The sequence below is a fragment of the Drosophila sechellia genome, chromosome 2R (assembly GCF_004382195.2).
Source record: "Drosophila sechellia strain sech25 chromosome 2R, ASM438219v1, whole genome shotgun sequence".
NCBI lineage: Eukaryota > Metazoa > Arthropoda > Insecta > Diptera > Drosophilidae > Drosophila > Drosophila sechellia.
Window position 1 is genome coordinate 2,167,756 of NC_045950.1, and position 23,254 is coordinate 2,191,009.

Consider the following 23,254-nt stretch of genomic DNA (forward strand, 5'->3'; position numbering starts at 1 on the left):
TGTGAAAGTATAAATAATTGTTAAATTATTCTAGTCGTTGAAAAGTAGGCAACAGGCAGAAGGAAGCGTATTAACCATATAACCAAAGACACTAGAATAGACACTAGTGTCTTTGATATAACCATATATATAAATATATATTTTTGATCAGGATCAATAGTCAATTCGATTTGGCCAAGTAGAGTAATAGATTCGCTGAAAAGTATATTATAGGTAAAATATAAATTTCCGACCCTAAAAAGTATATAGTATATTCGTTATTACCATCAATAACCGAGTCGATCTGGCCATCCGAGGTATGTCGAGATATCGAAACTAATGGGATTAGACACGAGACTGCTTAAATTGGTTTCAGAACGCTGCATACTTTTGAAAAATACCCATACTTTTGAAAAATGTTTTGTTATTTTTTCGTTTAATTATAAGTGTTGCTAATTTCTATCGGTATATAGTACGCCTGATCCAACGCACGCAAACCGCCCAAATTTATTACATTTTATTAATTTTCTAGCTTATCGAGAACAAATTGTAAATCCTCTTGTTCGCAGTCCCACTAGCTGAGTATCGGGTATCTGATAGTCGGGTACCTGGTACTCTTAGCTAGAAAGGAATTTCAATATGATAATGATGATAAAGCGTTTTGTATTTCTTTTAAATGCGCGTGACCATTCTTGTGTGTCATTTGCCCCATATTGAAACAATTTTTTTGCTTGAATACGTTTTATTTAAGCTTCTATGGTAAGACTTATGAGTTAACTATTTGTAAGTACAAATCTTCCAGTGTTTACTGATTTGATTATAATTACAGTTTCGTATTAATAGCTTACGAACCTGGTCGTATGCTTGAGCGAAGCTATTACTTTACCGTAATACTACATGTACATATGGACTTTATTGTATAGTCTGTTCTAAACTAAATTCGTCTCTAACTATTAAATTTGGGCAATAAATATTAGTTACATATATATAATACGAATGCATCAGCATTTCATTATAAGTTGATATACGCACATTTCTTCATACATATTGTTGAGAGCTCTCTGCATAAAAATAATAATGTATTAACAATATCCATGTACCTAGACAATTATACATATGGGACTTCATTAACAACCCGTTTTCAATATTTTTAAAGCGCGTCTTGGGCACCGTACTCTATATATGTAAACTTGAACTATATCGCCATAAAAAGTTTACTCTCAAACCATTATACTTTCATGAATCAAAAAGAGATGGAGCTGAAGTAATGCCGAAGTAATGAATGCATGCATATATGGTCACACCTATAGTTCTCATAGGAACATTCGGATCGTATTCATGTACGATAGAAGCTAAAGAATTTAATTTCATTTTTGTGCCGCTTGTGCGCCGCAAAATTGACCTCAAACATTTCCTCACTTACATATGTGTATATCGAAAGAAAGTGACACTAAAGAGTATTTTACAATGTAACGGGTATCTTGTAGTCGTGTCACTGAAAGAAAGCAAAAATTTAAAATATCACACGTTTCGCTGTTTGGTATTTAAAAGTTTTTAGTCACACTTTAATTAGTAAATTCTGCATGTTTGATGTTTAAGAATTTTGACTGGTTTAGTAACACAACTAGCAAAATGATAAAGCTATTTCAGAACAATTTTCCATTCAAATTGAAATTTAACTAGGTTGTGTTTTCTTAATTATTATGACAGCTTTAGAAATAACGTTACAGGTTGGTGACTTGTTGAAAGAATCCACCTTCTTTTGATTCATAATTTCAATGTTCGAATTGATATTCTGCGCTTTAAAAGAATACAAAAACCAGGGGAGCCAGGCTAATATGGATCGTTTGAAATAAACTATGTGATTACAGTACATATTTACAAGTGAACGTTAAAACTATAGAAACAACAAGTGGGGCAAGGACGAGGCGAGTAGTGTTGGAAACGGTCAAGAGGCAATTACAAAAATACATATTTTCTGTGCTTTTTAACTGCCAGCCATTTGCTAGTCAAGCATTTCCGAGGCGTTTAACGTGTGGATGAATCAATTTTTCGACTTTGAACACAAGACGTGCTTCCAAATTGATTCCCATCCCACAAGGCCATAGCATTCAAGAGTTGGCCGTGCTTGATCTAGACAAATATCCGGATTCAGTACTCAAACTGGGTTCGGGACTATGTATGAGGCACGCGAATAGACAACTGGCATAAGAACGTATGATGTCGGAGGTGACTGCTGCGCCCATTTCCTTTGTCACTATCATTTTGTTTTCGCGTTTCCTGAGCATCCGTTAGTCCAAGTTCAGTGGCGGTGTGCTGTTCGGTCCTCCCAGTATAAACGACGTAGGACTGTGCACGGAGATGCTGTCGAGGTCCAGAGCGCCTTCGCCCTTCTCCAGCAGGCCGCTGCCATCCTGCTTCATCATCATGCGGCGCCATTTGGCCCTTGCATTTTGAAACCAGACCTACGCATTGGGAGGGGATAGCCGATGCGGGACTGTCATTAACTGGTTTCTTGATCTAGGAAGTGGGATTACTCACCTGTAGGACCCTCTTTGGTAAACCAGTTTTCTGCGACAATTGTTTCAGATCCTTTGCATCAGGGTTATGATTAATGGCAAAGTAGGACTTCATGGTACGCAGCTGGTGATGCTTAAACGAGGTTCGCATTCGTTTGGTGCGCGACGAGGAGCTTAGGTGCGAGCCTCGGCCAAAGTCCACGTACTCAGTGTTGAGATCTGCAATCAATCCAGAGAGCCTTGTAGTTTTTTTATTTTTACAGCACTTTCCGCATTTTATGAGGCAGACACATAAAAGTTGATGCTTTTGCAGCTCTAATGGCGCCAGTATCCAGATTCCGCGGCGGTTCCAGATCTGCCGGGCTGTAGCTATAAAGGCTCCGACCGCCTGTAGCCTCTTTTATGGCCGGCAACCTGATCGAGAATGAGCTGGAAATTTACAACGTACCTATGTTAGCGGTGAACGCCTCGATGTCCTTGGGCTTGCGCTTGCGGGGCCTGCCCTTTTGACGGGCTGGCTGCGGCAGTCCGTTGATTACGTGGGACGCGGGCACAAAGATGCCCGTAGGAACAATGCTACGACTAGGGTCCGAGTGCGGGCTCGAGGAGTCGTTGTGAGGCGAGCCGAACTGGGCGCTGTACGGGTAGGTGGCGCTCATACTGGATGAGGCGGTATCCCCCTCCCTCGCTATGCTGTAGTGGGTCCTACGGGCGACCTTTATTAGTGGCGTGTCAGGTTGGGACTGGGACGCGTACATACCTGCAGTATATGAGGGCGTCGATGATGCCGTACTGGTCCCCCTTCGTCAGTGGCGTGTGGCAGACAGTGCAGCAGAAGCAGTTGACGTGGAAAACAAGATTTCGGGCGCGCATGACCAGCTCGTTGGAGCTGATGGAGGCCAGGCAGCGCGAGCATCGGCGAGTACCAAAAAAACTGTAAGCGATAATATGGGTTGTCTTATGAGTTATATTTAAAAAAATATGCTACTGCACGATTAATCCCAGTGCACGGGTAATAGTGGGGCAGCGAAGCTATTGAAGAAATCTGGACAGACCCAGTGATTACATGCCTCCGTCTGTTGGGCCACCGACCACCGACCGATCACATCCGCACCAGTAACACAAGCAAGCCCAATAAACTGCCCACAAACGCCTACTCATCGTCAATTTGATCGTCCCTTCCAGCCGTTGCCATAATAATGACCACGCTGAAGGTGTAGTCTTGGTACGCATTCGATCCATACCCGGCTACTGTTTTCACTTTCGCAAATGACAGATCAAAGATTACCAGCGTCCGCCCGTAATCACTGAGGAGTCGAGTCGCTGCGTTCGTGTCAGAAATGAGCCAGCAGATTGAATGGCATCCCTGGGAGTGCTCTTCTGGATCACGGGTGCAAAGGGTTGGGCGAGGGCCAACATCAAATCACCGAGACACGCGATTTCTTTGGCATTAATCAAAATAATTGGCGCATTTCACTGCATTGGCTCCAGCGAGATATAAACAGAAGAATCGAGCCAACGGAAAAGCCAAGGCAACATCAATTCCATCCGAATTTATCACATTCAGACTTTGGCATTTTCATCCCTTCCCCATTCTTGTTCTCGTTCCAGTTACCGTTCCGCATTTGTGTTTTCATTTTGTTGAAAATTATTTGGGATGTGACAGAAAGATTTTTGTCACATCCCCATGTCGCACATCTTGTCGCTACACGAGTCAGTGCGGCTCCGTCTCCAGAAAGGCCCTTAAGAATCTGCATGTACGTCTGTACGAATGTGTATGTACCTTGTGCTGCTGCGCGGTGCGCAAGACCCATAAATAATATTAAACATGTATGTGGAAGACGGCGGCGCGGTCGTAGCTACCAACTCATAAAAATGACCCAGACCGCAGTTTCGGCGAAGCTAAGTTCATTCCAAGCCACATACACCACCATGACACGCCTCTTCTTCCGAGGGCGAGGCAGAGAAGGCGAGAAAAATGAATTATGATTATTGCCATGTAAAAGAGCAGGCGAAATGTCAAAGTGACAACGCCTAATATATGATTTTGTTCTCGAGCTCTCGAAATCTGATACTCTCACACACATTCTGCCTGCTCTTGTTCTCGCGGCCGCTCAAAGTCCCACTTCCAGTTCGTGTCGTGTATATCTCTCTGCCTTTAGTCTAAGCATTTAGGAGCTCCGACCTAGCGCCTCCTAAATAGGCCCGCTGTCTAGACTTTTTCGCTGCACAAGACTAGAGAAAATAGACTAACTTTCCCATCATAATCAAAATCACTTATGGAGTTATATACGAACTCGGGATGGTGACTGTTATAAGATTTCTTTAAACAATACCTTTTAGTAATTATATTATTGTATTTCATATAATTTATAATGAAACATATAGTACCAAATAAAATGAATGGCATACGCGTAAGTTTGGCTTGTAGTGGATACCGGGTCAGAGAAGAGCCAAAGGATTGTGCATGCTGATTCTAATAGATTCTGTAGTTGATCTCCCGCTAAACTGGAAGACAGCTATCAGCAAGCACGGATCTAATGAGCGCTGTGGACAAATCTTTAACATTTACAACCGAATTCAAACCTTCGCTTTTCAAAGTGTAGTTTTTAAATATTTACCTTCTTACTTATAGAGTAAAAGGGCTTGCAGATCACTAACCAAGTCGATCCCACCATGTATGTGAGTCTATCTATCACTATGCTAAAAAATTTTTTACCACTTTGAATCTAACGACCAAAAAGCGCAAAAAGATGTCACGCCCACAATTAAAAAAAAAATGTTTTGATATCGTTGTTGATGCTACTAATTTCTATCGAACAGCCACATTGAATAAAAATTAGATTAAGATAATTAAAAGCGCTTGGATGCCTTAGTGGTTCGTGGCCAAGGGCTGCGACAGTGCACTCGGACCCTTCACCACCACTCGAGGCCTCTCGAGGAATCCCAGAGACGTGGGAGAGGGCTGGCGAACTCTGTTTGGAGGGCGAATGAGTAGCGCTACGCACGCTGAAGTGCAAAGCGACTTGTAGACTGGGTGGACGCTTCGATAACACCGGGCTTGTACAGGAACAGGGGCAGGGCAGGAGGACAGGACGGCCAGGTTTGTAACGTGAGAGCATTTGTAATGCGTTGAGGGTTTGCACGATGAGGTTTCAAGAGCCACCCGCTGGGACTCGCTCTTCCTATTACACATGTATAAGTTAAACAGGAACAACTGCAGCAGATTTCCCAACACCACGCCAGCGCCGACAGCGGCGGCTTCCCGTTCCATTCCTATTCGTCGGCTATCGTGAGAGCGGCTCGTTCGCCGCCGTCCAGCCCCTAGCCCAAGCCCTAATCCCCCCCTGCTTCTGCTGATGATGACGTCCCGCGGTGATAACTCTAGGTTCTCGGCGACATGCTGCCTAAACGTATACAATAATTATTTGCATTTTAAGATTTGCGTGTTTGTGTTTGTTTTGACTACCACTGAGAGCTCTGCACCGATCAAAGAGTTTCAGGAAGGAAATGTAGTGTATTACAGTGCAAGAAAAAAGGACCAGTCTCTTTGGAGAAGGATGGTTCCTGAAAGATCACCGATCGCAGCCAATAACTGTATACTTTATACTCATTTGGAAGTGTTTTCCTTTTTTCTATTTATAGAATCTATGACGAATGGAACGGCTTAAAAGACTTTGCCCATACATTATCCTGTTTTAAGTCTTTTCGGGCAATTTGTTTTCCTACATCATGCCCAATAATATTATGTATATAATTTCATCTGATGAAGATTAGATTACATAGCGACCTATTGTTAGTTTGTGGCTGATAGAACAAATCTGGGAATGAAGTATCTTGAACGAGTTAGCGAGCCCGAATTCGGCGTAAAATCATTTCTTAAGACAGACATTAAACATTTTAAGCCAATTTACAGAATGCCTGTCTAGGCAGCAGTAGAAACCGAGTTAAGAGTTGCTCAGTCATCCGAGTGAGATGTTTTAGTGTCCAGAGCGGTTCACTAACAAACATAAAAAATCGTGTAGAATCTATTCGTGTAAATCTATTAAGTAATTACATCTTTATTAGTTAGACATTGTATTCTAATTTCATACGATATACAAAAGATTCCGTTACTCGTCGATTTGGTAATGTCCGTATAACCGTTGAGATCTCGGGAAGTATAAGAGCTAGAAAGTATAATTTAGGGATGAAGATAAATTTGACGCCTATACAAATATTTAAAAACAAACCACGCCCATTGTATTTATTCATTGTGGTTTCCGATTATGGTAAAACGATGATCATCGCATGTGCATATGCAATATGTTTGTGGAAGTTCACCCTTCGCCATTTAATTTATGTTTTTTGAAAATATTTAGTCAGATGTATGTTTAGGTATAGTAACTATCTCAATTAACGACACTTTGCTCGCAAGCATTATTCATAATGGAGTTCATTTGCCGAAAATAAGAATCGCCCAGTTGGCCGGCTAGCCCATTGGGTCTGTTTTTGAGATCATAAAATATAAACACGGGGCTCTTCTCCAGCTTTATTGCTGTTGTGCATCAGAGTGTGTGAAGTAGGTGCACGTTGCTTTCAGCCACATAATCAAATTAAATTTTTACTGAGATCTTTGCCTACCGTTTGGTACCCTAAAAGGCGGTGACCAGAACATAAAAACTCAACATAAATTGAATCGTTCAGCTGGTGTGCCATTGTTGTTGGCCACAGCTACAGTCTCTCTTCTGTGGATTTTTAGTTTCATCACGAAGATTTTTTAGCTCTGGCGTTGTAGTTCACGTATTTAATGAATTCTTCAGGTCCTAACCTCCCCTTCTATTTACAAGGTAAAAATATTATTTTATTGCATAAGCCAGAATTTCAGAGAGGCCATAAATACGATGCTCGGTCAGCTGCTTTTATTTACCACAATTAAGCGGTTGCGCTTCGCCGACTTTTTCAAACTGTAAACACTTTATTCAAAAATTTTTCAAACTAGTCTGCTCACTATTCTGGTCACCGTGGGCAACCCCCGTTTAATTGGTTGAGTGCCCAACGCTGATTAAGACGGTGAAATGTCTACGAAGACATCCATCCATCCGGGGCTAAGCTTTGTCCGGGCTCGTCGTCAAACAGAAGATATTCCCTGCTGCAGCTCCAAACATTCAAAAGCCGCCATACAAAATAAAACTTATGACACTGCCTCTGCCCCAAACATTCTTTATGGCTGGTCAAATCCTCCTAGCCGCAATCTGATGCTGGCCTAACCGGCTATCTGCTGTGCCATCAGCACAACATCATCGCGAGAGATAAGCACTTGCTGCTCAGATTTTTATTACCGGTCGGTCGGTGCATACGTACATATGTATGTACATACATGCATGAGAAAACAGATGCACATGTGGATGATGCAGGTGACAGCGAAATTTTATTTCTCAGCCTTAATTCTGGTGGCGTGCTCAACAAGAAGGAGAATCGGCAAGCCAAGCGGCACAATGAACGATAGTGGAATGCCAGTCTGGCGAGGGTTCTGATGGGATCACGTCCAGCAGTGGCAGCAGAAGAAGTAAAAGTGTTTTCGGCATTATATGTACATATGCTCTGGGAGGGTAAACCTGTAAGCTGCATTTGCCAGTTGAGGTAGATGTACATCAACATACAAGCTTTACTGGTATCGACTCGTACGCTAAATAATGCTGTCTAAACATAGTGCATTCAACGGGTTTTATCCAATATATTGACTAAATCTTATTGTCGGACGATCACGATCATCATTTTTTCGTGTTTTATAGTTTTAGCCTCCGCACGCCCTGTGGGTGCTGTTCGTCACTATGTGGACGCTGCATTACTATGGAAGCTTATAATAGGGGCCGTACCAGTAAATGCAACAGCCGATTTGTGGTGCTAATGCATCCGTAAGAACTGCCGCGTTACTACTAACTTACCTCCATCTTCCGTGCACTCCCTTTATCTGGGTAAAGGGTATCTGATAATCGACTATAGTTTTATCTCTGGCAAATCGTGCGCAGACATGTTACTATAAATCCTACATGTGAGTATATGGAGGTTTCATGTTTGGTACTTGGATGACAGACTATGATTTGGCTCCCAATGCAAATAAACGAAAAGAACCTAATCCCTATATTTAACATATTCGGGCCAATATATACATACAATATAATATATGTTAGCACCCATCTGATGATATTGTACAAACATCATAACATAGATTAAGCCTAACGTATAAATTTAATTTAAAAAACTATAAATAAATACGAAAAAGAGTTCATTTATAGAAGTTGAACCTTCCATGTAACCGTCTAAATGTGTAAAATAATTCAAATTTAAACTGGAAACAAAAATGGGCTCTTCTCTAACTCTTTATGTATTGATTATTATCATAATCATAATTAATTCCATGGTATCATAAATTAATACCATCTTTTTGGAAAAAGGTAGTTTCGCTCAAGACGTTTGGTGAAATATTTGGGCTTCCATAAAAATAAAATTGCTTTGCATGCCAAAAGATCTTAGCTAATAAACTCTTAAAATTTAAATAATAATCAGAAGTACAAGAACCCATGGAGCGGGGGAGCGGGAATTTGTCAAAAGATTCATACACAGATATTCTTTGCACATTGAACTAATACGATTCGTTAGCGTTACCAGGCAATAGATATACGGCTTTCAAAGTGACTTAATTACTATTCGAACAAACCCACGCCCCCTCGATTTTCTCCCTTAACGCACTTCGCAGGGGAAGTCCTTAAAAATAATGTGAACTTAAAATAAACAAAACATGGCCTTATTTCGGTGGATGCGGCGATGCGCGTCCATTCACGGTTTGGCTTACCCGCGACCCCTCATAACAACTAGATTCAGTTTGATTCAGTTCATAATATGCACTAGCTGCTAGTGGAGCGCTGCCCCAATTCGACCGGGGGAAGTCATATTTGACATCTGCAGTATAAATCAACGGAGAATGTGGGAATGTGGGGGCAGGGTGAGTCGATGTGATTGATAATGCTCCGCAGCAACCGAAGCCGCCGGAATGAAGCGAAATGAAACATTACGGCGAAATGAATTGTGTACGACAAGACAAGGCGCCCCTGATACCCTCCAAATACGACCCCGCTTGTGCGGTTGCCAGCGGAGCGCGGCGGTCGCGCTGCTGGAATCTGGGGATCCGTCGCAGCAGTCGCAGCACTCGCAACTCGCGGATACAGACCACAAATCCAGAGGGCCTCGCAGCCAATCCCAGTAGCGGGCTGCAACCGCGACTCCCGATATGACGACGGCTATTTTGAAATATGGAGCGGTAATAAATGTCACAAGAATCATTTGAGAGGAAATACGAGTGACGAGCGTGACTTGCATACGATTTATGCCTTTTGAGCACAGGCGTTCGTTCGCTCATGAATGGGAAAATTATTTGGATACCTATTACAGGTGTTGCCCTTGCCGCCGCTTTGCCGCTGCCTGCCGATTTACCGTTCGCTGCCGGACTGGCAAGCCCACAGAAGGTCTTGCAATCAAACAATAGAAGACTCCCTCTGGGTGCTGAGTTTTTGGGTAAGTGTAACCCATTTTTAAAATCTTCGCGCTGTTCATTCTAGGAGCTCGCGTGACAGCTGTGACGCGAGAAATCGCATGGCTGCAGTTTCCTACAGGAGCGACGTGGGCGAATGTAAAGCGTTCTGTGAAACCCACCCAGACTGGCAGTACCAGCGGAGCTCCACGTTCTTTCCGCGTCGGGAAATGCCGCGTCTAGCGGGGTGGAGGCGTGATCAGGTTAGCGAGCGTTCTTGGGAATGCAGTGGAGAGCAAACAGCAGAACACACGCAGGGCCACTCAGCCATCGGATAAGCGGACGTCCGGACGGCTGGACCGTTGGTATCTTCGTCGCGGTCCGCTTGCACTTGCGAATTCGCGATCGTATTTGCAGTCGCTCAGCCTTCGCACAGTGGAGCAAAAGAATGACGGGGTTGGGATCTTAAGGCAGCCGCGTGCATTAAAACTCTTCTCGCGTGTTGTGCAATCATTTTCTGGCCAATGTCTTGGCATGCAGTCTCGGCGTTATCTAATTCATCAGGCCCACTTCAGTACCCCACTTCGGATTGCTTCCCAAAGACTCCGTGGGCGAGGTTCAGCCACAGTTCCGTATGGTATAATAATTTCTCTCAATGAATGCCCCATCTCTGGATCCAAACGCTTGGTGACTTACCTATAATAATCGTTTTTGCAATAAATGTTGCCGTCACGTGAGTAGCATGAGGATTCCCGTTCCAGCGGCTGCCGACAGGCGTAGCACTGCAGGCAACTTGCATGCCACCGTTTTTCCACAGCGGAGAGGTAGAAGCGATCCTAGGAACAGAGGATAGAGTATTTTGTAAACGATAAGTATATATGCATAAACGTATTTTTATCGGCAAGTTGACCGAAAACTAAAGCACTTTTGCATATATATCAATATTTTTCGATGCTAAATATTTATACCCTTCCGGAAGATAATCCCCTGAAACGACTTATACAACTTTTATAGAACTATCTAAGAACCCAAACCAGTCAAGTGCCAGGTTTAATCAATTTATAATTGAGTTATAGAAGTGATACAACTTTTTTTATACTCTTTGGGCCTTCAGGCTTTCAATCACTGGTTTTCCCTTAATATTTAAATACAAATTCAGAAATTGTCGTTTACAAACTCACCTGTATCTGACGTCCGCAGCCGGAGCAGTCGTCGAGGTTGCGCGTTATTTTGCTATCGCTTGTGGACTCGGGACTGCTGGGCGGTCCGAAGGGTTCGGTTTTAAATGATATGCCCGACGTCGTCTCGTCGCTGACCTCCGTGCAGTCTGTTCGACTGCGGCTGATGGAGAATTTGGCGGCAGAGTCCTCAAAGGTAGCACGATCGGCTGTTTCGTAGCTGGAGGATTGCACATGCCTTGAGTGGTGGTATTAGGGCGGAATTGCACTGCTTACCTTCTAAATGACTCGGTGCCGTAAGCGTTGCCAAATGGCTTTGTACTATGATCACAAATATCTGGACACGAGGATGAGGAGCACGCGCGGAACAATGGGTGATTGTTATTTGCACCTGCAGCACTGCCACATTGATTGCTCCCTTGATGTGCTACAGGTGGTGTTGGACTTTTCTCCCTTGCGCCGGGCCCAAGAAATCTTGCGCTCTGCTGCTATATTTTTTGAGAATATAAAAATCCGGGAAAAGTTATGGCTAAATTATGGATTTCTTTCAAGTGGGATTACTTTAAAAATGGCGAACAAAAAATGTTCTGTCAATAAACAAATTATGTATTTGGATCTTAAAATATAATATACAAGCATTTCCAAGAAAACACAATCCCGAGATAATGGCGTTTAAAGTTGCTTGTTATAGCCTAAAAAAGTGACAGTGCTTATAAAAATAAATTCCTTAACGAAAACAAGAGAGAGAGAGCTCTTCGAGGAGAGAGTTTCTCGACTATCAGATACCCTGCTATTAGAAGTGTGAAGGATAGATATACGAAAATTCGTTTGGCGTAGCTATGGTAATTTCCAGCGCTTATAAAACTATTAAAATATGCTGCGGTGTGGCAATATTTGGAGATTTTTTGGTTGTCATCGATTGAAATTGGCAAGACAAATGAAATGAGAATGAGGGAATCACTGACTGTTTAATCTCAACTATCTAGGTTTAGTCAAAGACACTAGTGTCTAGTGTCTTTGGTTTAGTGTTGGGTTTCGTTCCGGACAGAGTTGCAAGCTGTCCGTTAAAAAAGAGACAGATATGCCAAAAAATTAAAAAAGAGACAACGTTTTTCAAACAAGTACGTACAAACAAGTAAGTACAATACCTTAGGAGTTTAACTTCAATTTATGTTCTTTACCGAAGTACGATGCGTAAGTTTTAAAAGGACAGGTCTCTCCGGCAAACGGACAAAACGGACGGGTGATACTGATCAAGCATTAGCGAATTAAAAATATTTTACAGCAAATAAACAACAAAAGAGGATTAATGAGTCAATATTATAATTAGAACGTTTGCAATTTGACGTTTTTAAAAGGTAATTGCATTGTGTCTCAAGGGTCTTCTATATTTGGCGATTTTGCTGTTCTGAATGCATATTTTGTGGGATCGTATTAAAACGAAACCAACCTATTTTCGTTTCTGGAATTAATAATCTGATGGCTTGGCGCAATACAAGGGCCAACGAAATGGTTAGTCAGTACTTATATACTGGGTATTAATTATGGAATGTTATTGTTAATGCTGCATTTTAATTTTAATATAGACGACGGCAAATACAAAGAGAAACGCAAAGTTCCTTTCAATTAAAATGAAACGACTTCTTCTCATTCCCAGAAAGCGCTGCGCGACATTTAAGAATCGTCAACATATGGGAAACACCCAGTGTCAGCCTAGTTGACTTTCCGACCGAATCCATCCAGCTCATCTCGCATCATCCTATCGCAACTCATCGCGAAGCTTTATTCATTGAAGAATACAGCAAAATCGCACACGTTGTGCCTTTGCCGTGTACTAAACCCGAAGTGTAGACATGGCGTCGCACTTTATTAGCAGAAGAGTATCCGTGAGGCACATGTTCCGCCCTATCTCCTCTCTTATCTCCGCGACGCGCTGTCAGAACGAATCGTCGATGCTCCAGTTTACTTATTTTTGATTAATTAGTCGAAAATAGATTGCAAATGTGTGCCTACTTATCCCCAACTACCCTCTTTTGGGTTAAAAGGCTGACAGGTTTTCATGGTAAAAGAAATCTTCCCTTATTGCAATACACATTTTTTGCGCAATTTTTATGTTAGTGGCCTGGAAACATGTTTTACCTTAGGGGGAACATTAAGCTATATTTGTACAAAGTTTTCATGTCTATTTTGGATCTCCATTTTACGTTAAAATTTCGACTTACCCACTCGAATGCTTAGGCTAACTCATTGCATCATAGAAAACATACGAAAGTCGTTAAGGTTACCTTTCAGACGATTTAAAGTAAATATATAAAAATAATAATTTCAGTCGGATGTTTGCAACCCAGGAAAGGAAACATTTCCAGGTGACTTTCAATCCAGACCAAAAATTAAGATGATTTTCATTTCTGCAAAGCATTGGCTTTGGTTTGTTCTAAAATTTTCACGTTTGTCAACCCTTTTTACTCTTCTAAGCTACTGTTTAAGACTTTTTGTAATGAAAATTAGTAATTATACCCCTTACTAGATTCTTTGAAAAGTATTCAATAGGTAGAAGGAAGCTTTTCCGACTATATAAAGTATATATGTATATTCTGGATCAGGATCAATGAGTAAATCTATCCATATCCGTCAGTCCGCCCGTACAAACGTCGAGATCTCAGGAACTATAAAAGCTAGAAGGTTGAAATTGCTCACACGCACACTCTCTAAACAGCCACGCCCACACTTTTGAGAAATATTTTGATCATTTTTTATATATTTAATATTCAAAAAAACTCATATCGATTTGATAAAAACGCCAAACCTTTAAGAAATTTTTTTTGGATTATATAAGTTGCTTTGCTAACTTATTGCGATATGCCGAAAACATTTGTACACGCCCACTCGTCACCTAAAAACCGCCCAAAACTTTTCCGCCTACAGCATTCCGCCTAGAGCATTAAAATAAATTTTTTCCCCAATTTCTACCGATATTTCTGAAAAATTTAAAATTCTTGGTCCACTTAGACGAGTTGGATACGGGGTATAGTCTCCACTATAGCATTTTTTCTTATATTTCATATTTTTTAATCTTGTAAATTTGTAGTGAATTTCCAAAAACTTTTTGCCACGCCCACCCAACACCCACAAACCACCATAAACTGCCACGCCCACACTTTTGGAAAATGTGTTGTGTTTTCTTTGTTATCTTGCTAATTTCTTCAGGTATACCAAAAAGAGTTTGCTCACGCCTTCAAACGGGGGAACTCGACTGTTACGCCCACACTTTTGAAAAATCTGTTGATATTTTTTCATATATTTGTAAAGCGTTGTAAATTTATATCGATTTGCAAAAAACCTTTTTGCACCGCCCACTTAAACGCTCTAAAGCCGCAAAACCGGTCACTTTTGAACAATTTTAAATTATTTTCTCTATTTATTCCCCAATATCTAAAGATATCCCAGAAAAATTAAGCTTTCACACTAGCTGAGTAACGGGTATCTGATAGTCGGGGAGCTCGACTATAGCATTCTCTCTTGTTTTTAAATGCGTTCAAAGACGTGGTTTCGAAGTAAGGCGATGCAAATGTTGTTTACCGCGAGGTGCTCTTTTCTTTTCATCCAAGTACTTCTGGGTCTTCCAAAACTGACCGACTAAATTTTTATTATTTTAAAGGGTATGCTAGATTCGTTGAAAAGTATGTAACAGTTAGAAGACAGATTTTCCGAACCGCTGAATCTTATTTATTTTTCATCAGGACGAAATGAGCCGATCTGGCCACTTCCCCGCCCGTGTGACATCAAGATCTCAAGATCACCATAAACTAGTCAGTTTTGATTAGACATGCAGACTCTTATGACGTCCCTACGCTGCAGAAGCTTGTTTCAGAACGTTGTCATGCCCACTACACCGCCCACAAGCCGCTTAAATCTGTCCAGCATACATTTTTCAAAAATGTTGTGCTTATTTTTATAAGTCTTTTAAATTTTTATCGATTTGCCAAAAACAAAAAAAAATAAATTGTTGATATTTTTTCGTACTTTCATTAGTCTTCCCTATTTCCATCGGAATACCATATCAACATTTTGGCCTCGAACTTTCTGAAAACTGCCACGCCAACACTTTTGCAAAATGTTTTGGTTTCTTATAATTTTGTTGTTTAATTCTATCGGAATGCCAAATAACAATGTAAAATTCTTGCTTGCAATCCCACTTGCCGAGTAACGGATATCTGATAGTCGAGAATCTGGACTCTTTTGTTAATAATATAATTTCCTCACAATTTCGGAAAATAGTGATATATTGTAGAACCAGGCTTTAATTACAAACGATAAACAATAGAGGAAGATAGAAATCTAAAATGTGACAGATAGACTTATATATGTATATCGGCAGATATATATACTTTATGGAGTCGAAAACGTTTTCATCTACCTGTTACATACTTTTTTATACTCGACAACTATATTTTCATAGACATGCTGTAAGGCGACATTTCATTAACAATAGGTAATAAAATATTACCGAAACTGGAGAAAATAACTTCATAAGTCCTGTCTAAGAATATATAGTTATTTTGCTTATTAAATTACTTTTTTTTTGTGGTTTCATTCATTTCAAAAGTCCAGACTCTAGAGAAATGTTTGAATCGTACCAGTTAGAGAATACGTTTGTGTAAGTGCAGTAAAAAACTCTTAGTTTATAATCGAAACTAGACCGGACTAGTATTAACATATTTAAAAAATACTCGAAGTTACAGAAAAATTAAAATTTTAGCTAATGTATTATTTACCTCTACAGCTTGAACTATATGAACTAAAACAATATTGTGCGGTTATTTAAAATATTTACATGTTATGCATTTTTGATAACGAAAGCGTTTTAAAGTATTGTATAAAAGTTTGAGGATTATATTATATAAATGGCAAAATAACGATCAAAAACAAATATCAAGATAATTAAATAATCTTAGCATCTTTTCTTTCGTCTTTGGAAAAAAGAATTCTTTAAGGAATATTATTATTTAAAAAAAAACAAGAAAGAATGCTTAGTAGAGTTTCCCGACTATCAGATACCCGTTACTCAAAATTTCGAAAAATGTTTCAAAAGTGTGGGCGTGCCAGTTTTGTGCGGTTTGTGGGCGTTAGAGTGGGCGTGGCAACATGGGTGCGTCCTTGTGTCTAGAATCTGTATGCTGAATCTCAACCTTATAGCTTTTATAATTCGTGAGATCTCGACGTTCATACGGACAGACGGATATGGCTGGATCGACTCGGCTATTGATCCTGTGCAAGAATATATATACTTTTAAAAGTCGCTTCCTTTTGCCTGTTATATACTTTTCAGCCAATCTAGTATACCCTTTTATTCTACGCGTAACGGGTATAAAAATAATATCAAAATAAAATAAATAATAAGCAATGTATAACTTATTGTTTTTGATCTCACTTGTTCCAGTTTCGGCATACTTATATAAACTTATATATCTATGGTGACTCGCAAATCCTGAATAAATGCCTGTTAAACCGATGTCATTATAGTCGAGGGTATTTTTTTAAAGGCTATTATTACTATTCCTTTAAAGCTGAGTTATGCTAGCTGATGTTGTTAGGGAAATTAAAATCCCACTTACATTTTCCGTAGACGTGCTTCTGTCGGTAGGTATTGACAAGATATATATTAAATATATATATCTATAACTAATTAGATAAATGTATATACATATATAGGGAACTCCTATACTCAACAAGAAAGGGTAAACAAAATGTTTTGATTATGTCTCCAATCTACCAAACTTTAATTGAAGTTTGACTTTAAATATAATTAATCGCTGTTTTTCTTAATGTAGTATTTACATTGCTTCAATAAGACTTATATTGATGTTGATAACAGTGAAAGTTATAAAATGTCACGTAACGGAAGTAATTTTTACGAATAACCATTGTCAAAAGGACCGAAGTAATGGCATTTCCGGCAAGTTCCGAAAAACCACAAAAGCTCAAGGAAGAATAAAACTGGTGTCCTGCACAACTTGACGATCTGATCTAAGAATTGTGGCTTTAAGGAACACATTATGGCCGTTTTTATTGTTTGTTATTTTAAATCTGTTCGATCGGAACCGAAACATACTGCGTAACATAGTATTCAACTGATGCAGGTTGGTCCCCTTGTGGACCAAATCGCAGAATAAGTGGCAAAAAGTACAATATTACATAAACAACTAAACAACTCCAAATAAACAACTCCAAATATTCAAACAACCTTTAAGGTTACAGAAAGCAATTATTTCAAAGAAGTTTCTATGTTTTTTTTAGCTTTTGTAAATGATACATTTGCAAGCGATTTTAAGTTCCTAACATTGTAGACTGCAATCTTAACAATGGGATTTATTGATTTCTCCGATATGTTGATTACGGGCAAATGATAGCTACAAAAAAATGTATTTGAATTCGTTTTCTATTTTCGTTTTGTAAACGGAATCAGCCAAGTGCATTCGAGATAGCATTCTGACTCTACTGGATATCCGTTACTCAGCTAGGCTGACTGCGAACAAGAAATTACAATTTTTATTCGCAAATCGAAAGAAATCGGCAAGAAAAATACTAAAACGAGTGAAAAGTTAGAAAGGCAGTTTTGGTCTTTTTGTGCAAGGCAAAAAGTTTTTTTTGCAAATCGATAAAAATTTACAAGACTAATAAAAATATGAAAATATATCAAAACTTATATCAAAAGTGTTGGCGTGTCAGATTTGTGGGCGGTTTAGATTTAAATTTTTTCTCATTTTATTCACCAATATCTAACAATATTCCAGAAAAATTATGAAATTTTGCGATCGCATTTGCACTAGCTGAGTAACGGGTATCTGATAGTCGGGGAACTCGACCTAAGCATTCTCTCTTGTTTTTGTTCGAACAGGTAATGTTAGACAATTCTTACTTGACAAATGGAAATGTAAAAAAATAAAAATTGGCAAAAAACTATTAAATTACTTTTAATGGATTTTTAATAGTCCGAATTTAATACATTTCCGAACTTGATTTACGTGCCAGCTAAACATATCTACACATTTGCGAATACTTAAAGCAGAAAGAATGTTGCGAAATGGGCGAATTTTTAGTGGGCTTTGAAAGTACAATCTGAATGTTCAAGACGGTCGATTGGACGAATAAAAGAACGGACAGGCGGACATGGCCAGATCAACTCGGCTATTGACCTTAATTAAGGATAAACGTCCCTTATAGTGTCGATAACCCTTCCCTCTGTCAGCTACATACTTTTCAACGAATGTTTTATACCATTATACATAGTCCATCTTATATAGTCGTAAAGGGTATACACGATTCCAATACTCGTATAACCGATTTACAGTAAACCATGACATTTGGAAAACATATAAAAGAATGAAAACAAACACAGATTTCGAACAGCAAAGTTGTAAAGTAACATAAGATTGGACGAATATGTTTCATATTCACAATAACAATTAACAATGACAAAATCAAAAATGGGTAAAAGATGTTCAAGGCAATTCGTTCTTTTTGTACAAGAATATCTCTATGTGGCCGAAAATGTCTTTTTCACGTTGAAAATTTGTATTTGAAGGTCAATTGAATACTATTAAAATATATCAAATTGGTATATGCATCCGGCGGTTATTCTAAGACTGAATACGTTCGCGTCGACTATCAGATACCCGATAATTATTTATTCTACCTAAAAAATTTAGTCAAACCGTATTTGCTTTAGCTAGTTTTTGTTTTCTACATATGTATATATTAATTGTTTTGCACGATTATGTGTGCCCCCCCCCCCCCCCCCCCCCCCCCGCCCCCAATTTCATTGTATATTGATTGGTAATACTATTATCAAAAATCTGCTAGGCATTAAATGATTCCAACCTAAGTTAGATGAATAAGATGAACTAAAATTATGGCAGGGAATCACATTGAAATTCTGTAACCGCGCTCCACAGCAATGTTTCAAGAACGAACTAGCCACTGATTGAACACTTCTGGGAACTGTTTTTAATCTGAAATGCCCAAGCGGCTTTCTTGTCGATATTGAGTGGGGCTGTCTGTTGATAGGCAAGCTTACAGTCTGGTATTGATAACTCCGAGTAACCCAGACTCGGATCAATATTAATCACAAAGGGCACAGTTTGGATGAGCTGGGACGGACTGGTGGGGATGACTTATTTTTTATTCTTATCGCTGGTAACTTTGGATTTTATGTGCTACGGCGGCAGAACTTACCCAATGCATCACAGGGCGCTCCTCGGTGCAGACGCCCATGTGCGTCTTTTGGAATGACACGAGGTCTATTTCCAAGGATGATGTCCGTCGGTCGTGTTATGTTTGTCGTTGTGTGGGCTTTGCGTTGTGTCCTGCGAGCCCTGTGCCTCCTTAAACGCGGTGCGGTGCTACGTTGGTCCTGGGTAATCCTCTAGACCCGGGCTAGATGTGCTATGGGACACTTGACACTGGTCACGATTCGATGCCCGGCTAGACTCGCCGGAAGTAGGTGTGCGCACAACTTGATCTATTACCTTGCGGACATGCATCACTTCGGCGTTGTCTTAGAGATTGACACCATTGGCTTGCCTTTTCTTATTGCACAAACTACGATTTAAATGCCGCTTTTTTAAACTTTCTCCTTAGCACCAAGGTAATATAAGGAACTTAGGGTCACACACTCACTAAAACACTTGACTCGGCGACAGGTAGGATATTCGTATTGATTAGGGACCGCCCCTGTATCTCGAGCGCAAAGGCGGCTGCGGACCACTGACGACCACCGGTTAGCGTAAGAAATCTAAAGTTAATTTATGACATTAATTTACGAGACAGCGCGAGAATGGCACATCAGATCCAAATTGAGTGGTAAAGGTCGGCCTTTGTCGGGCTCTTCCTACGACACACGACGATGCCTGCTACTGATAAGGCATTAGAGACGGAGACAGAGGCGCGTTGCGTATGCGGCCGTGCTCCCCTGTGTTGTTTATGACCGGGCAGGCGATTACCGATCCAGCTTCAGTTTTGTATCCGTTTCGCCAACTCCCTGTTTCTTTGTCGATTCTCCTTCGATTGAGCCAGCTGGCGGCGCGCACAGGATCCCTTTTGCAGCTCTGTTCTGGCAAACCGAAACTACAGCCGAGCTCAAGTCAAAACAAAAATCGAATACGCGCAGAGCTTCCAAACACAAAAACCCACTCAAATTCGAAACTCGACTACCGACTGTGGTCTGCAGCTGATCTACTCAAAATCGTGAGGACAACCAGCCGTCGCAGCTGAAAAACTGGGAATGTTTGGACGCTGTGCGAGCGCAGAGCCAGAAGCCAAAAAACTCCACCGCCCCGTTCGCCGTGTGCCTGCGTGCGTGATGTGCGCGCGCCAGTGTGAGTGAGTGCGCTGTCGCGCATGAGCTGCTGTCCTGCTTGCACACACGCTCACTCCGCAGCTCTCACGTAGTGGCAAATGGCGGCGCTCTCAGCTGATAGCGTCAGTAGCTCGTTCCCGCTCTAGAGCACAGCCAGTAGACGCAGAGGGCGTGGTGTTCTGTCCGCGCTCTCGCACCAGCCGGAATCGCCTCCCCACGCACCGCCCACCGAACAGTTGGCCGGGTGCACAACGTGAATACGGCAGCGGTAGCAGCAGTCGGGAGGAGTATAAGCTGTGCGCCAGACGCCACATGAATGAGGATGGACTCCAACTGGAAGCTGCGAGCGGAGTCCGTGACAGGAATTCCAACTCGCAGAGGACGAGCAGTGGTCTGAGCACGCACAGGCGAACGAACTCTCACACCAGCGGGTCTTCGGTTGACGTTGCTGATTCTTCAGTTGTGTAACGAAAAGACGTTGCTGATTCTTCAGTTGTGTAACGAAAAGATGTATGTTGTCCATATATGTCGACTTCATGCCGAAAACATCCTGCACAAAAGTTGTAACTAACTTACTAAGAGCTATTTATTGTGTTTTCGTATGCTGACGCTATGAAGGTTCAAAAAATATAGGTTCTTTCGACAGGTGTATTTATAATTCTCAACCAGTTTACTACGACCAAGTTGTCTGCTGCTTCCAATAAGAACTGTCATCGTAGAACCTCGCTGTCACTTCTCACTTCCGCACAAGTTTGAAACAAAGTGCACACAAATCTCCAAAAGGCTTAGTTAGCAGATTTAACGTTAAATACTTTTATTGCAGTTGCAGCTATAAATATTCTGATTGAAATATGATTTCAAAAATGTATGACATTTTGACTGTATAATGCCGGTTGTAACTTTAATATATTTGTCAAGTTTTGCTTGAGGTTACGGCTACATTTCAATAATGTGAAATATTTGCCATTAACTGCAGTAAATTTTCAGAATTTCAACCAGTTGATTCAATCGTTGAAAAAGAAATTTTTTTAAGTGTAATTGTTAATACTTCTGCTGTTACAAATGTTCGCCGCTGCTTTTCGAACTCTTCGCAGAAAGTTTTAAAACATGTATGATGTATCTGGTATTTTTGTGCGACTTAGCCTTCGCATTTAACTTCATTTTTTGGCAAAATGTTTCACCTCGTTGTTGCTAATGTTGCTTGTTGACTTGAGAGGGCTTTCAAAGAACCCCGGTTAAGTCGGTGCTGATTGGGTGGATTGGTTGTGGGAGTCGGCACAGATTTTGGGTCCTTATTCCTTACACATATACACAGCTGTAATCTCATGAAAATACGCTACTTAAGATTGACAATACTAAATACAGACGATAATTGGCATAATTATTTGTTTATAGTTTCTTTTAAATGTTACATCTCATTTGATTGTAAACAGGCCGATGTTACAAAAATGTTTAAAAAATACTACTACATTTTAAGAGATAAGCACATAAGGACATTAAATCAATGGTAACACCGTCCATAAATAAGTTTTGTGGTACAAAATAACGGTAACAGTAATCAGTGGTAAAACTTGTGTATAAACCCATTTGATCTTGTAGATTTATGTAAAATACATTTTAATCATGTTATGTGCTCATTTAAAAATATAACCATCTCTCATCCCTCTGTTTGAATTGACAAACTTATACCTGCCTATATTTTAGAGAAGGGCATACTGAATTTGTCGAAAATTATTATTATTTATGTGTTAATCTTGTTTTTCTTTCATTTTGTATTTGTCCTATTAAATTTAGGCAACGCATTTGTTTAACTCTTCCGTGGCAGTTAACTTTTATTTAGTTAACATCCAACGAAATACTAAAAATATGTAGTTCGAATCACTCCGATTCTTTTGAAGTTCTTAGATATAATAAATATAATAAGGGGTTGGTGTATAAAAAGGGGGCAGGAACTGGTTTCCTCGAAGTTAATTTGGCTAAGTAAGGGATATCTAATAGACGACGAACTTGACTATAAAAAATAAACTTATAATAACAACATACTTAAATAAAGATAATATAAATTTTCCTTTTGAAAAAGAACAAATCAAGGATGGCACTCCAAAATACAGCTTAGTAATATAAAAAAACACAATAACGGATTGCTACCAAAGGCAACCTAGCTAATTAAGAAATTAGTTTATGTTTTTTTTTTTCAACAATTTCTTTGTAATCCGCTCTTCGCAAACATTTTATAAACGATTCTGATGTTTAAAAACAGAATTTTTCCTTAATTTTAAATCGATGGGGTTTGACTAATACAATTTTCGAGGCCGCAGAAAAACTAAGATCTCTCCTCCATACAGGCGGACAGACAGAAGTAGGGACATATGGGCGTGTTAAATGAGCTCGGATTTTGAAATTGATCAGGAATAGATAAACTTGCTAAATTGAATCCTTCTACGTTATATACTTTACAACCAATTTAAAATACCCTTTTATGTAACGGCTAAACCAATTCTTAGTATCCAGGATAAGCCAGAGAGAATGCTTTAGTCGGCAATTGGCGGCTAGTGGGAATGCGAACGCGAAGTTTCATAATTTAGCTGGGATATCGACAGATATTGGTAAATCGAATGAGAACAACGGACGGGCAGGCGGACATGGCTAGATAGACTCGGCCATTGATCCTGATCAAGAATATATATATTTTATAGTTTAGGGAATCGCT

At 40.1% G+C, this 23,254-nt stretch overlaps 1 protein-coding gene across 3 annotated transcripts; it reads right to left on the reverse strand.

Moving 5' to 3' along the window:
* Window positions 1–213: 213 nt before the first annotated feature.
* Window positions 214–20,465, reverse strand: LOC6619124 (protein apterous). Of its 3 annotated transcripts, none has more exons than XM_032714621.1 (8): window positions 19,422–20,465; window positions 11,463–11,671; window positions 11,190–11,406; window positions 10,705–10,844; window positions 3,259–3,432; window positions 2,947–3,203; window positions 2,521–2,717; window positions 214–2,444 (listed from the first exon to the last, which is right to left on the reverse strand). In XM_032714621.1, the coding sequence occupies exons 1-8, from the start codon at window positions 19,458–19,460 to the stop codon at window positions 2,271–2,273; spliced, it is 1,407 nt and encodes a 468-aa protein (XP_032570512.1). In that variant the 5' UTR covers window positions 19,461–20,465; the 3' UTR covers window positions 214–2,270. The 3 variants fall into 3 exon arrangements, with proteins under 3 accessions (XP_032570512.1, XP_032570511.1, XP_032570513.1); XM_032714620.1 differs by having other exon boundaries at window positions 216–2,444; window positions 11,463–11,674; XM_032714622.1 differs by lacking the exons at window positions 214–2,444; window positions 2,521–2,717; window positions 2,947–3,203; window positions 3,259–3,432 and adding an exon at window positions 6,536–6,667 and having other exon boundaries at window positions 11,463–11,674.
* Between the last annotated feature and the right edge of the window lie 2,789 nt (window positions 20,466–23,254).

Coding starts and splice junctions, on each gene's coding strand:
- LOC6619124 (XM_032714620.1), bottom strand. CDS start 19,460: ATGGGCGTCTGCACCGAGGAGCGCCCTGTGATGCATTGG. Junction 11,407..11,462: donor GGCACCGAGTCATTTAGAAG/GTAAGCAGTGCA, acceptor GCAATCCTCCAG/CTACGAAACAGCCGATCGTG. Junction 2,445..2,520: donor TACCAAAGAGGGTCCTACAG/GTGAGTAATCCC, acceptor CCCAATGCGTAG/GTCTGGTTTCAAAATGCAAG.